Here is a 13571-nt window from a genome sequence, read left to right on the forward strand (position 1 = left end):
ACGATAGATATGTAATTTAATAATTCTGCTATTTAAAAAAGGCTACAGATATGTCTACTAAGATTTTCTGGTTGAAGTCATGGATAAAAGCTTAAATTCCCAACTTACCCTCGTCCCGAAGGGATTCTATCGTTTTTTTAAGCACCAACCTTTTATTCACTGACTTTTTACGCATCAACCTTTAAGCACTGACTTTTTACTCTGTCTTTTTTATGAACTGCCTGACCCTGGTCCCGAAGGGATTCTGCAGATTTTTATAGATTCATATGTGGTAGGTGGATGTTGTTGTCAAATCCAACATTTATTGTGCTATTTGATTGTGATCTGCTACCTAAACTGTAGCAATAGAAATTTGGGGACTAAATTTTATTTTGGAAAATGATTGAAAGAAGTTTTATTTTCAGAACGCAAACTTTTAAGAAGAGTAATGTACTAGTGTTGTGCTCTGCTTATTAGTACTGTGATAAAAGCATTTATACCTTATAAAATCTAAAATTGTACATTCTTGCAATGTGTTGTCCAGGTCGGTTTACAAACCCTGCCATTGGATGGAAACCCTCATAAATCCTGTGCATTCATCTGCCATGGAAGTGTGGTGACTAATATTGCCTGCTCATATGATGGTCATTATATTTTTACAGCAGGAGGAGATGATTGTACTGTACATATGTGGAAAGTTGACCTGGAGTAAGTACATTTGTTTATTCCTTCTCGGAAAAATTGTCCTCAACAATAGAACTTTACTAGAATCTCTCAAATTTGCTATTTGTGGACAGACACCAATTGCTGGAGTAACTCAGCGGGTCAGGGAACATTCCTGGAGAACAAGGATAGGTGACGCTTCAGGATAAAGGTTCCGACCAGAAATGTGACCTACAAATATTCTCCAGGGATGCTGCCTGACCTGTTGTGTTACTCCAGCATTTTGTGCCTATCTTTGGTATAAACCAGTATCTGCAGTTCCTTTTTATTGCTATTTGTGGAATTTGTTATATGATCTTTGAAAAGGTGTTTTGAGAAAGTAAAGAACAGCAATAACTGTGGCCCAGTGGTGCAGCGGTAGAGTTGCTGCCTTACAGCGCCAGAGACTCGGGTTTGATCCTGAATACAAGTACTGTCTATGTGGAATTTACACACTGTTCCTGTGACCATGTGGGTTTTCTCTGGGTGCTCTGGTTTCTTCCCACATTCCAAAGACGTGCAGGCTTGTGGGTTAATTGGCTTCGATAAATTCTCCCTAGTATGTAGGATAGAACTACAATTGTCATTGCAGAATTGGTGGGCCAAATGACTTGTTTCCATGCTGTGTCTCTAAATTAAACTGAACTAAACCTCTACTTAGATAATGCTTTTAACATAAATATCTAGAGGCACTTCAAAGAGTGTTATCAAACAAAAGATAATCGTGACAAGCCACATTAGAAGAAATTCATCAAGATTGCTGAAGACTTGGTCAAAGAGTTGGATTCACATAGGAAAACAGAAAGGTAGAAACTTCTTGTGAGGGAATTTCCAAATTCAACATCGTGATAGTAAAGAAATTTAAAACATGACAATCTTAAAAGTTGAGACATTGCCTAAACGGGAGCTAGTGTAGATCAATAAGTTTGCCATTTTCTCTGTGACCCACGGATTTCCTCTGGGTGTTCCGGTTTCCTCACACATGTCAAAGAAGTGTGGCTTTGTAGGTTAATTGGTCTCTTTAAATTGTCCCTAGTTTGTAGGGAGTAGATCCGAAAGTGAGATAGTATAGAACAAGTGTAAATAGCTGATTGATGGTCGGCATGGACTCAGTGAGTGGGAGGACCTGTTTCCAAGCTGTATCTTTAAATCAATTCTTTCAAACAAATACAGAGATGACAGTTTTAAGGCACTAACGGAGTTTTGTGTGACATCAAAATCATGGAGATAGGCTTGCCATGTGTGCATTGGAATAGTCAAAATAAAAGGCAAAGCAGACCAGGGTGAAGGTTTTAGGTGCAGATGAGCAAGAATGGACACGGACATTGTGAAGTTGCCTCATTAGTGATAATTTAGCAGCTCAAATGTAAAATCAAGTTGGCAAACAAACTAGATTTGTTTCATATAGTCGCAGAAAGAAAAGGGAATAAGTGGAAAGGGGATGCAGTTCTTGATGGGAATCCATTACTAAATATCAGGCAAACAGCATAATAATTTGGAGGTCAAGAGAGAAATGGTGAGAAAAAGGTGAAACAAGCCCCAAAATTCTTGTTTATACAATCTTGATTATAAATTATAAATCATTACATTGGTCTATGACTTGAGGTATACACAATTTTCTTTATTTGCGTTGAAAGAGAAATATATTTTCCGGACTTTGCTATCAAAATAATGCTTTACATGTCCGATTTTCTAAAAAAATAAATCATCCAGCAATTTATGGCAACAACTGTACTATGAAGTGAATTGTCAGAAGTGTTGGATGATATGTTGTGAGCCACTAAAAATATAATTCTCAATCTCACTGTTGTATTAAATTATCACATTGTAGCGACCATAGAAAATGGTCCGGGTCGTCGAACCCTCAGATTGGCCAGCAAGGTCACGTGTGAGCGCGACCGTAGGGATTGGTCCAGAGAGCGACATCGCTGATTGGACAGCGTTGTCATGTGCGCTTTTGGCGCCCGAAATGTTCAGTTCAGAGAAGTCTTCGAAGAAGACAGTGAGTTTTTGATGGTTGTCCTTTACCTTGTTGTTTAACCTTTGTATTCGAATATTGCTGCCGCAATAAACTTCTTCTACAACCAACAAGTTTCCGGACTCGCCATATTGGTGACCCCGACGTGATCTGGACGATCACCGACTATGCAGGAACATGACGCCCCGTTGTTGGATGCCGCGCCTGGCACACCGGAGTTAAGCACAGTAAGCGTTCACCTTCCGTCGTTTTGGACACATCAACCGCAATCTTGGTTTGTCCACACCGAAGCCCAATTTCATATAAAGAACATATCGGCCGACGCGACGAAGTATTACTATCTCGTCAGCGCTCTATCACCGGAGACGACCACACGCGTGATGCGGTTCATCGTTAATCCGCCTGCGGAAAGCAAGTACGAGGCAATGAAGAAATTGTTACTGCGAACCTTCGGGTTTAATAGGCACGATCGCGCTGAAAAACTTCTGCACCTACCGGACCTCGGAGATCGACGGCCGTCCGTTCTCATGGCCGAGATGATGATGCTAGCCGGTGAGGATACGGATTGCCTCATGTTCGAACAAGCATTCCGAGAGAAGCTTCCCGAGGATGTCCGACTGCTGCTCACGGATTGTTCTTTTAAGGACCCCGAAGCATATGCAGAGAAAGCGGACGCGCTCATAGCGGCTAAATCGAAGGCAAGCGGTTCGATCAACAAGGTCTCGACATCAGTGACCACCCCACAGCGACATCAAGATGGCGCCGCGTCTCCCGCCAGTTCTCCGAAAGCCCGCCAAAAAGATCCGCACAAGCGCGGCTGGTGCTATTATCACCTACGATGGGGTAGAGAATCCCGCAACTGCCGCTCACCTTGTACCTTCGCGGGAAATGCCTCGGCCGATCGTACATAGGGGCAGTTGCGATTGGCCAGAACGGACGCCTCTACGTCCACGATCGATTCACGGACACAGAATTTTTGGTGGACACGGGAGCCATCGTCAGTATAGTGCCGCCGACCGACCTCGAAACCAGAACGGGTAAGACAGGTCCCACCCTCATCGCGGTTAATGGCAGCCCCATTCGCACTTTCGGTATACGGAAGATGTCCCTTGTGTTAGGCCTCCGCACGTACGAATGGCCATTCATCATAGCAGACGTCAGACAAGCGATCCTAGGCGCAGATTTTCTCTGGGCTTTTTCACTGGTCCCTGATGTCCGCGGTAACGACCTCCGACCCTCCGCCAGCGAGGAGCCCGTCGCTCCGACAACCGCCTCCCCGCCCAGCCCTACTGTCCAGGCCGTCGTCGCGGCCCCTGACTCGTATGCTGAGATCCTGGCGGAGTTTCCAGAGCTGCTCATCCAACGTTTTGACACGCCTTCGGCCAAGCACGGCGTGGTCCATCACATCCGCACCGAGGGCCCTCCCGTTTTCGCTCGGGCCAGGAGACTACCGCCAGACAAACTGGTGGTGGCACGGGCGGAATTTAGGAAGATGGAGGAAATGGGCATTGTCTGTCAGTCCGACAGCCCATGGGCCTCGCCGTTGCATATGGTCTCCAAGGCATCTGGGGGGTGGAGACCATGTGGCGATTATCGGCATCTCAATGCTGTCACCATGGCTGATCGCTACCCCATACCGCACCAACAGGACTTTTCGTCTGGGCTGGAAGGGGCGGTGGTGTTCTCCAAAATCGATTTGGTGCGAGGATACCACCAGATTCCGGTGCGGCCGGAGGACATACAGAAAACTGCCACGATTACTCCGTTCGGGTTGTTCGAATGGTTGCGTATGCCTTTCGGTTTAAAGAACGCGGCACAGGCTTTCCAACGACTGATGGACCGTGTGGGTCGGGGTTTACCCTTTTTGTTTATTTATTTAGACGACATCCTGGTCGCCAGCCCCTCAGTGCAGGAACACCAGGTCCACTTGCGGACTGTGTTCCAGCGGCTCCAAGACCACGGGCTCATTATCCAACCCTCCAAGTGTCAATTCGGCCTCCCTTCTCTTGATTTTCTAGGGCACAGAATTACCCCTGCCGGCGCCTCCCCTTTGCCCGAGAAGGTGGAGGCTATCCGGGCATTTCCCAGGCCCACCACAGTAAAAGGACTACAGGAGTTCGTAGGTATGGTTAACTTCTACCATAGGTTCGTTCCGGCAGCTGCGCGGGTCATGCGCCCGCTCTTCCAGTGCCTTGCGGGAAAACCGGTAGAGTTGATATGGTCCCCGGCCGCAGAGTCGGCTTTTACAGCAGCTAAGGCAGCCTTGGCAGACGCCACCATGTTGGTCCACCCGAGCCCCTCCGCCCCCACGGCCCTGACGGTTGACGCCTCTGACGTGGCGGTGGGCGGGGTCTTGGAGCAGCAGGTCGGTGGCCGTTGGCAGCCCTTGGCGTTTTTCAGCCGGCAACTAAATTCGGCTGAGCTGAAGTATAGCGCATTTGACCGAGAGCTTCTGGCCCTCTATTTAGCTGTTCGTCATTTCAGGTACTTCCTTGAGGGCCGCCCATTTGTGGCCTTTACGGACCACAAACCATTAACATTTGCATTTTTCAAATTGTCTGACCCATGGTCGGCCCGCCAGCAGCGGCACCTGACTGCCATCTCCGAATTTACCACCGATGTCCGTCATGTCGCGGGTAAGCTTAATGCCATTGCTGACGCCCTGTCTAGACCTGCTTTTTCCCCTATTTCGGCGGTGGACTGCGAAGTGGATCCCCAGGAGCTTGCGGAGGCACAGCTTCTAGCGGATACCGCCTCGGCATACCAGTCCACCACTTCGGGATTGAAGTTGGCTCAGGTAGCCTGCGGGTCGGAAGGCACAAAAGTCTGGTGTGATGTTTCCCTTCCCCGTCCCAGGCCGGTAGTACCGCCCTCCCTTCAGCGCCGGGTTTTTGATGCCATTCACGGGCTGGCGCACCCGTCCATCCGCTCCACCTCTGCTTTAGTAGCAGCTCGGTTTGTCTGGCATGGCCTACGGAAACAGGTAGCGGGTTGGGCACGTTCCTGCGTTCCCTGTCAGACCGCTAAAGTCCAGCGCCATGTCCAGCCCCCCGTACAGGAGTTCGAGGTCCCAGCAGTTCGTTTTTTCCACATCCACGTGGATTTAGTCGGGCCTTTGCCTTCCTCCCGGGGCTACACCCACCTCCTCACGGTGGTGGATCGGTTCACCCGGTGGCCAGAGGCTTTCCCATTGTCTGATATCTCGGCAGCCTCTTGTGCCAGGACTTTGGCCCTCCATTGGGTAGCACGTTTCGGGGTCCCGGCAGTTATTACCACTGACAGGGGGCCGCAGTTCACTTCGTCCCTCTGGGCCGCGCTCGCAGAACTGTACGGTTCCAAGTTACAACCCACTACTGCATACCACCCCCAGGCAAATGGACTTGTCGAAAGGTTCCACCGTCAACTTAAGGCGTCCCTCAGTGCAAGGCTTGAAGGCCCAGACTGGGTAGACCAACTCCCCTGGGTCCTTCTGGGCATCCGGACTGCTCCTAAGCAAGATCTCGGTGCGTCGTCCGCGGAGCTAGTGTATGGCTCACCACTTCGAGTACCCGGGGATTTGTTTCCGGACCCCTCAGACCAGCTGCCTCCAGTCCCATCAGTCTTAGCATCGCTCCGGGCACGGGTGGGTTCCCTGGCTCCAGTTCCGACTTCACGTCATGGGTGTCCCATGGTACATGAACCGCCTTCCCTGAAGGACTGTGAGTTTGTGTTTTTGCGAAAAGATTCCCATCGTGCCCCGTTGCAGAGGGTCTATCAAGGGCCGTTCCGGGTTTTGCGTAAGGGGACGGCTACCTTCACCTTAGACATGTGCGGCAGGAGTGAGCTCGTCTCGGTGTCCCGGCTTAAACCTGCACACTTGGATCCGGATCAACCAGTCCTGGTCAGCCAAACCCCTAGGAGAGGCCGGCCTCCGTCAGTTCCGCTCAGTCCAGGACCCCCCGTTCCGGCAGTTCCTCCAAGTCCGGAATCCCCTGCTCCTGTGGTTCAGGCTGCCCCTCTCCTTACTCGTTATGGTCGCGAAATCCGGCTCCCTGCTAGGTTCCGTACCTCGGGTTCTGGGGGGGGTCATGTAGCGACCATAGAGAATGGTCCGGGTCGTCGAACCCTCAGATTGGCCAGCAAGGTCACGTGTGAGCGCGACCGTAGGGATTGCTCCAGAGAGCGACATCGCTGATTGGACAGCGTTGTCATGTGCGCTTTTGGTGCCCGAAATGTTCAGTTCAGAGAAGTCTTCGAAGAAGACAGTGAGTTTTTGATGGTTGTCCTTTACCTTGTTGTTTAACCTTTGTATTCGAATATTGCTGCCGCAATAAACTTCTTCTACAACCAACAAGTTTCCGGACTCGCCATAACATGTTATTTACTAATATGAATATTGACTTTAAATGTTAGGATTGATACTAAACAATTATTAGACCTTTTTTAAAAAGAGGAATTAAATGCCAATAACCCAATCTGATTCCAAAAGCTTAAATGGTGGAGTTTCAATCCTATAAATAGTAAATTGTTCAGAGAATTGTAAAATTATAATTTAAAAGATTTTTTTATTTGTACATTTCCTTTGTCCTTTTCTCTCTCAATCCAGTCTTTCTTCAAGGTCAATAGGTTTCATTGGTCACCTTGATTCTCTCAGCACAAACTGCTGATTCAGTCCGACAGCTGCATCCTTTAGGATTTGACCAGCTACATCATCATCAGAACCCCTCTCAGAGATTGTCATTGATGTTTCCATCCAGAGCACATTATGTGCAATTCTCAGTGCTCCTTTCAAGCATTATTCCACAAGGAAGAACACTAATTCACCACTTAGTGAAGTGGTAACAAACAGATTTCCTTCTCCATATTTTGGCTAAAGTATTGAGGTTTTGCAGGATTCCTCGCAACACTTTCTGACCGTGTAGCATTGTGGCACCTCGCATCTATTGTCCATCCTGGTAATGGCATTGTTCACTTCCAATGATGGAGAAATTTGAACGTTGGCCGACTTCCTAATTTTGGGATCTATGACCATTCACCGCAAGGTTTATTTGATTATCACCATCAATCACTCAGTTTCTATTCTGATTCGCATCAAATAACCTATGTTTGGTTGTGCACAATCATGGGAAAAGTGATGCAGGACCAACAGTACCATCCACATTGCTATGCTTTGGTAATAACTAAACATAACACAACAATATGAGTACATTGTCCAATGCATAGCTCACTAATGCGTGTGAAATTTCTTTCACGCGTAAAGGAGCAAAAGATTATCAGAAATATTATTGTTTCATCAGTAATTATGTTTGCAGTTGACTCAATCTGTAAGTGCAATTGAACTTTTACATTATATCTCATCAGAAGAATAGTTAAATTAGAATAACTGTTATTTTGTGGCATTAAAGGGCTCATGAAGCAGTAATTGCACTTGGAGGGGAGGATTTGATACCATTTTATGGTTTATTGGAAGGTGGAAGAGATGGTGAATTATTTAAGGTAATAACCTTTCAGGATTTTTCTTGATTAATTTGTTGAATTTTGTAAATGACAATGACATTTACAGGAACAATGATGTAATCTGCCTGTTGCTTTCATTGTTCTATTGATTGGCACTTAGGTAAAATTATCCATTTTAACATGATAACCTTGAAATCCTTTAATACATGCTGTGCTCTGAAAAGTAATTAAAACAATTATTTATCCTCTACACAAATATTCACATAGACACATCTATATACTAAAACTCTAGTTTGTTTGTTTGTTCCTAACTACAGCCAAAACGGTACATGATAGTGCAACAATTTTAGGCCCACCTTACTGTTGTCCCTAATGGAAGAAGTTTCATTGAAATTGGTGTTATATTTTTTCAGTTATTCACATTTTAAAGTTTAAATCTATCTCCTGGGGGGGAATGGGGGAGGAGAGGTTGATACACCAATGCAGGAGAGGTTTGGGCCCAACAGGTCTACTTGGTCTAGTACACACTAATATACAAACGTTAACATGCAAGCACACAATTGTAGAAATCAATGTTTAACCTATTTTGAGTCTGTTATTTATTTATCAAGGTTTGTGAATGTAATTCTATATTGCAATGTCCTTGAGATATATAATGCTCACATGATTCATTACATGTATTTTGAGCATAATTGGTTAAAAAAAATCTGTCTAAATAACCGATTATCAGTTCCACATTTTATATCGAATGAAGATGAAAGCTGATCCCCCCCCCCACTTGGAATTAATTGAGAAACTTATTGCCTATGGAACGTCACACTGTCTGAAATGGAAAGACAATGAGCTGGAAATTCTGTCAATATTGGTGTGGTCAATTAATATCTTGTGTTTTAATGTTTCATTAAGGAGATGGAGAATTATTTCTATTACTCACAATTGCGCTATCAGCATATCAGTACAAGGGAGACCAGGGAAGTCTCGACTCATATTCCCCTGCAGGAAATTCCATTTATGATGAGGGCACTTGGATTCTATCCCACAGAGAAAGAGGTACAATGTATACATTAATTCCAGAAAATGACATGCAGTTCTAATATGTGTTTATGTGAAGTTCCTTGACATTGAAGGCTGAACCAAACACGAGGCTGTGCTATCATGCGGTAGAATTAAGATGGAAGGTCTTGGACAAAGAAGTGATGGAACTTTAAATTTGGATTGGTTCAAGAGAAACTCCAGATATTTGAACCTGGGAAATGTGGGAAGCTAGAGTGAAGTTACAGAGAATGCAGTAGAATGTATATGATATTTACAGCTTGTGAACATGGTGAGAAATGTAGAACAGGATAAGATTGTTGTGTTAAAAAGTAGAACAGAACTAAAAGAGAGGATAACAGTTGATAAAAGGTCTCAACTTTCATTGGGAAGGTACCTTTACACAAGATATTTAATTCATGAAAGACACTGTCTCCTACTAATGATCCTGTTGGTTTTCAGCAGATAAGTTATATCTTGTATAAAAGTATATATAACTTTTATTTTTATGTGCAGGTCGAGGACATGCTGAATGAGGTTAAGTTCAGTAAATATGTGGAAACAGGAAAATACGTAACGCATATTGATTTAGGTGATTTTATTAAACTGTATATAAATCATCGCCCAGCTTTTGGTATATCTGCTTCGGACCTGGAGAAAACATTTGATATTCTTGGTTATCAAAATGAGAATGAAGAAAAAGCAATGGCCTTAGAAGAGTTACTACAACTATTGCAAACTAGAGGTAAGTCAAAGAATAATTGAAATAAGCGCTAAAATATTCACTAAATTAAAAATGGTATCTTTAAAGTGGTTATTTACAAAAATATGTATTTAAACCTTTGTGGTAATGTCATTATCCCCATTTTTCCATCTAACTTATTTTTAGATTGAAATTTGTAAATTATAATAACCTACCATGAAGAAAATGAATGGAAATAATTTAATTATATAAACAAACAATATTTATAATTATTATGAACTCAGCAAGTGGATGGAGTCCCATTTCATCTATTTCACTTTTACATGTGTTAAAAAAGCAGAGTTGGAAGTATAATTGCATTGGATTTGCTTTGTTTCTGCCGATATCCAAACCAGGGAACACATTGGATAATGAATCTGTTTTTCATCTTGCTTTCTAGGTGAATGCATGTCGGAGGAAGAAGTTGCAGAAACACTCTCCACACTGCTCGGCTTGAATCCAGAGGGAGGAAGTTCCGAATTTGATGCTAAAGGTGCCAATTGTTTAGAATTTTTACACTTTCTCTATATTTCGATAGTTCTGCTGCATTTACCATTGCTGTGGTTTTTTGATTCAGTAACATTTTAAATGAGAAATAATGCAATAGATGTTCCCAGATATGGAATTTAGAGCAAAAAATAAACTGCTGGCAGAACTCGGTGAGTCAATCAGCATGGTAGAGGCAAAGAGGCATGATAGAGGCAAAGGTTTAGGTTTATTATGGTCACATGTTCCGAGGTACAGTGAAAAACTTTGTTTTGCATGCTATCCAATGAAATCAGTTAATACCATACATAGATACAATTTGTACAAACTAAAAGATACCGAAAGTCTATTCAGCATCATCAGCACAAGTCAGGAACATGTAAAATATTTTCCAGCTCCACAAGATTGTGAATCTTGATATCTTCAAGGTCAAAGTATATCATTTGATTGACTCTCATCCATCACCATGAAAATTGGCTTACTTCATCAATGGCAAACTATGGCTGCAGTATATGATCTATTAAATCCACTACAGTCACTTGATTACTGGTCCATGATATTCCAGTAACATCTTTGAAAATTGTGATCAACACCACCAAGAAAGACTAGAGCAACCAATGCATGGAACGCCACCACCTTCTGGTGTTGGTCAAAGTCACAGACCATCCTGAATGGAGAATATATTTTCACAACGTCTAAATACTAAAAATCCAAATGTAATGGGAGAATCTTTATCTAAAGAGCTGTCAAACTTCAAGAATGTGGGGAACTCCATCTAAGAAAGGCAAGTGGAGATGGGCAATAAATGCTGACCTTGCCTGTAATACTTGTATCACATAAAATCAATAATTTAATAAAAACAAAATATTATTTTAGTTGTATGAATAATGTCACTAAGTTCAAAATGCATTTTTATTCTATTATTCCATTGTACAAACATTTCAACAATGAATTAAACATACAATGACAAAAATGTTAGGAAACTCCCTTGTGATCACAATTTATCTCAACTCATTGGAAGCAAACAATCTGTAATTATTAAGCCAGTTTTTTCATTAGGCTATAGTCAACGTATAATTTAATTATTAGTTGTAATTTTTTTTACTGTGTTTTGCAACCTAAATTAATAAATTCCTGAAGAGCCTTGACTCTTTGGTTTAAACCTCCGCAAGTTCAAAATCACACAACAATAGGAATCAGATTATGTGCTTTGACTGAGTTGCAGTAGCAATAGTTTATAACAGCATAGAGCTAATGTTAACCACATTAAATAGAAATAGTGCTGACATTATTTTACACAGATCTAAATCAGATATTTTACATCTGTGTGTCATAACATTTTTACCTCCAATATAATCAAAGCAATGAGCAAACAACTCCATGGAGCATGACAGATATCATGCTTTTTCATGTACATCACATGGATTGTAAAACCATCATTATATAACAAAATCAGCAAATGCCCTAAAATTTGTCAGATCAAGATAAAATACCATTGATGTTGCATGAATCATTTCTACTGCAACCAAAAGAAAATCATGTGAACTAAAAATTCTTCACAGACTTTGTTCTAAATTCTGGATAGAAAAATCTAATCACGAGACTCATGAGAGATGAGTCTTTGAGAATTTTAATAAAGAGATATATTCCAGGAAAAATAGAATCCTCCCACTACATTTTGGAAAGGATTGGAAAGATCTTTTAAAATCAAGGTAACAACCTACAGGATGTTTATTTCCTGAATGCTAGATGTATTTGCAGTAGAATCACAAACTAAAATCTGAATAGGAGTCCCGACCTGAAATGTTGCTTATTAATTTCCTCCACACAAGCTGCCTCACATGCTGAGTTACTCTAGCACTTGTAAAAACAAGTAACTGTAGATGCTGGTATACACAAAAGGACACAAAATGCTGGAATAACTCGGTAGGTCAGGCAGCATCTCTGGAGAACATGGATATGTGATGTTTTGGGTCAAGAAACGTTTCCAGACTGATTGTTTGGGGGGGGGTGGGGGGGGGGGAGGGAGAAGAAAGCTGGAAGAGAAGGGGCAGGACAAAGCATAGCTGCAGTACCTATTACCACCATGCTTCATCCTGCATCTCTCTCCCAGCATTAACTCCCCCCACCCCACAATCAGTCTGAGGGGTCCCGTTCGGAAATGTCCCCTATCGATGTTCTGCAGAGATGCTGCCTGACACTCCGAGTTACTCGAGCACTTTGTGTCCTTTTATTCCAGCATTTTATGTCTATCTCCAAGCAAGATAGCAAAGGTTGTAAATGTAAAAAAAACCTATATTGGTTAAATTCATTTTGCTTCTGTTTGTTTAGGTTTGATAGATACATCACAATTGCTCGAAGAGCAACTTCCGCAGGAGATGACAAATGAAGTTTTTGTCTATGAAATATTGGGGTTCCCCCGCAATATACCTGTATCCCCTTGTGATGAGGTGATGCCTATGACTGCAGCTCCATCAACATAACTACAGAATGAAATGTGGAAAGAGAAGCTGTTAACATTGATTGTCAAAGTCGCTTGTTTGTTGCATTTTCTTTTTTATTTCGGATTTTCAGCATCTGCAGTTTACTGATGTTCACAAGGTGAATTATTTTTGTTTGAAAATATTTGTATTTCTTCTTTAATTTTAGCTTTCAAATATAAACTATTAACTAAACCCAGAAATTGTTTGAATGTTTGTTAATTTAGTACTTCAATCTATGCCAATACAATATGTTGCAATTTTACATAAATGTAAAGTTGTCCCTCTTCTGCAACTGTCACCTGATCTAGTAAGTCTTTTTTGAGTATATCTTCATGTTGCAGTATCACAAGAGAGCAATTTGTGATTTAGTTGGAGGGGATGTAATTGCCATTCTAAAATATCTATATATATATATATATATATAACTGGCAGATTTTACGTGCCCTCTCTAATTCCAGTGGTCTAAGGCTCAACCTCTGGGCTTAGATCCTGTTTAGTGAGACAAATACCCTGAGAGGAAGCGTGCCTCCAATGTGGTAAGTCATTTTTAATAAATAGAAATTAACTTAGGGCGGTACAGTAGGGCAGTGGTAGAGTTGCTGCTTTACAGTGTCAGAGGCACGGTTCAATACTGACTACGGGTGCTGTCTGTACAGAGTTTACACGTTTTCCCTGTGACCGTGTGAGTTTTCTCTGGGTGCTCCTAAAGAAATGCAGGTTTGGAGGTTGGTTG

At 42.7% G+C, this 13571-nt stretch overlaps 1 protein-coding gene across 1 annotated transcript in view; it reads left to right on the forward strand.

Moving 5' to 3' along the window:
* The window catches only part of cfap251 (cilia and flagella associated protein 251), a 52817-nt gene extending 39869 nt beyond the window's left edge, over positions 1–12948 (forward strand). Inside the window, exons 17-22 of the mRNA XM_078421167.1 lie at positions 524–687; positions 8044–8134; positions 9002–9145; positions 9644–9872; positions 10270–10362; positions 12687–12948. Of these exons, the coding sequence (XP_078277293.1) occupies positions 524–687; positions 8044–8134; positions 9002–9145; positions 9644–9872; positions 10270–10362; positions 12687–12838 (873 nt within the window). The 3' untranslated portion in view covers positions 12839–12948. The remainder of the gene's footprint in view (positions 1–523; positions 688–8043; positions 8135–9001; positions 9146–9643; positions 9873–10269; positions 10363–12686) is intronic.
* Positions 12949–13571: the final 623 nt, after the last annotated feature.

The sequence above is a fragment of the Rhinoraja longicauda genome, chromosome 25, assembly GCF_053455715.1.
Source record: "Rhinoraja longicauda isolate Sanriku21f chromosome 25, sRhiLon1.1, whole genome shotgun sequence".
Taxonomy (NCBI): Eukaryota; Metazoa; Chordata; class Chondrichthyes; order Rajiformes; family Arhynchobatidae; genus Rhinoraja; species Rhinoraja longicauda.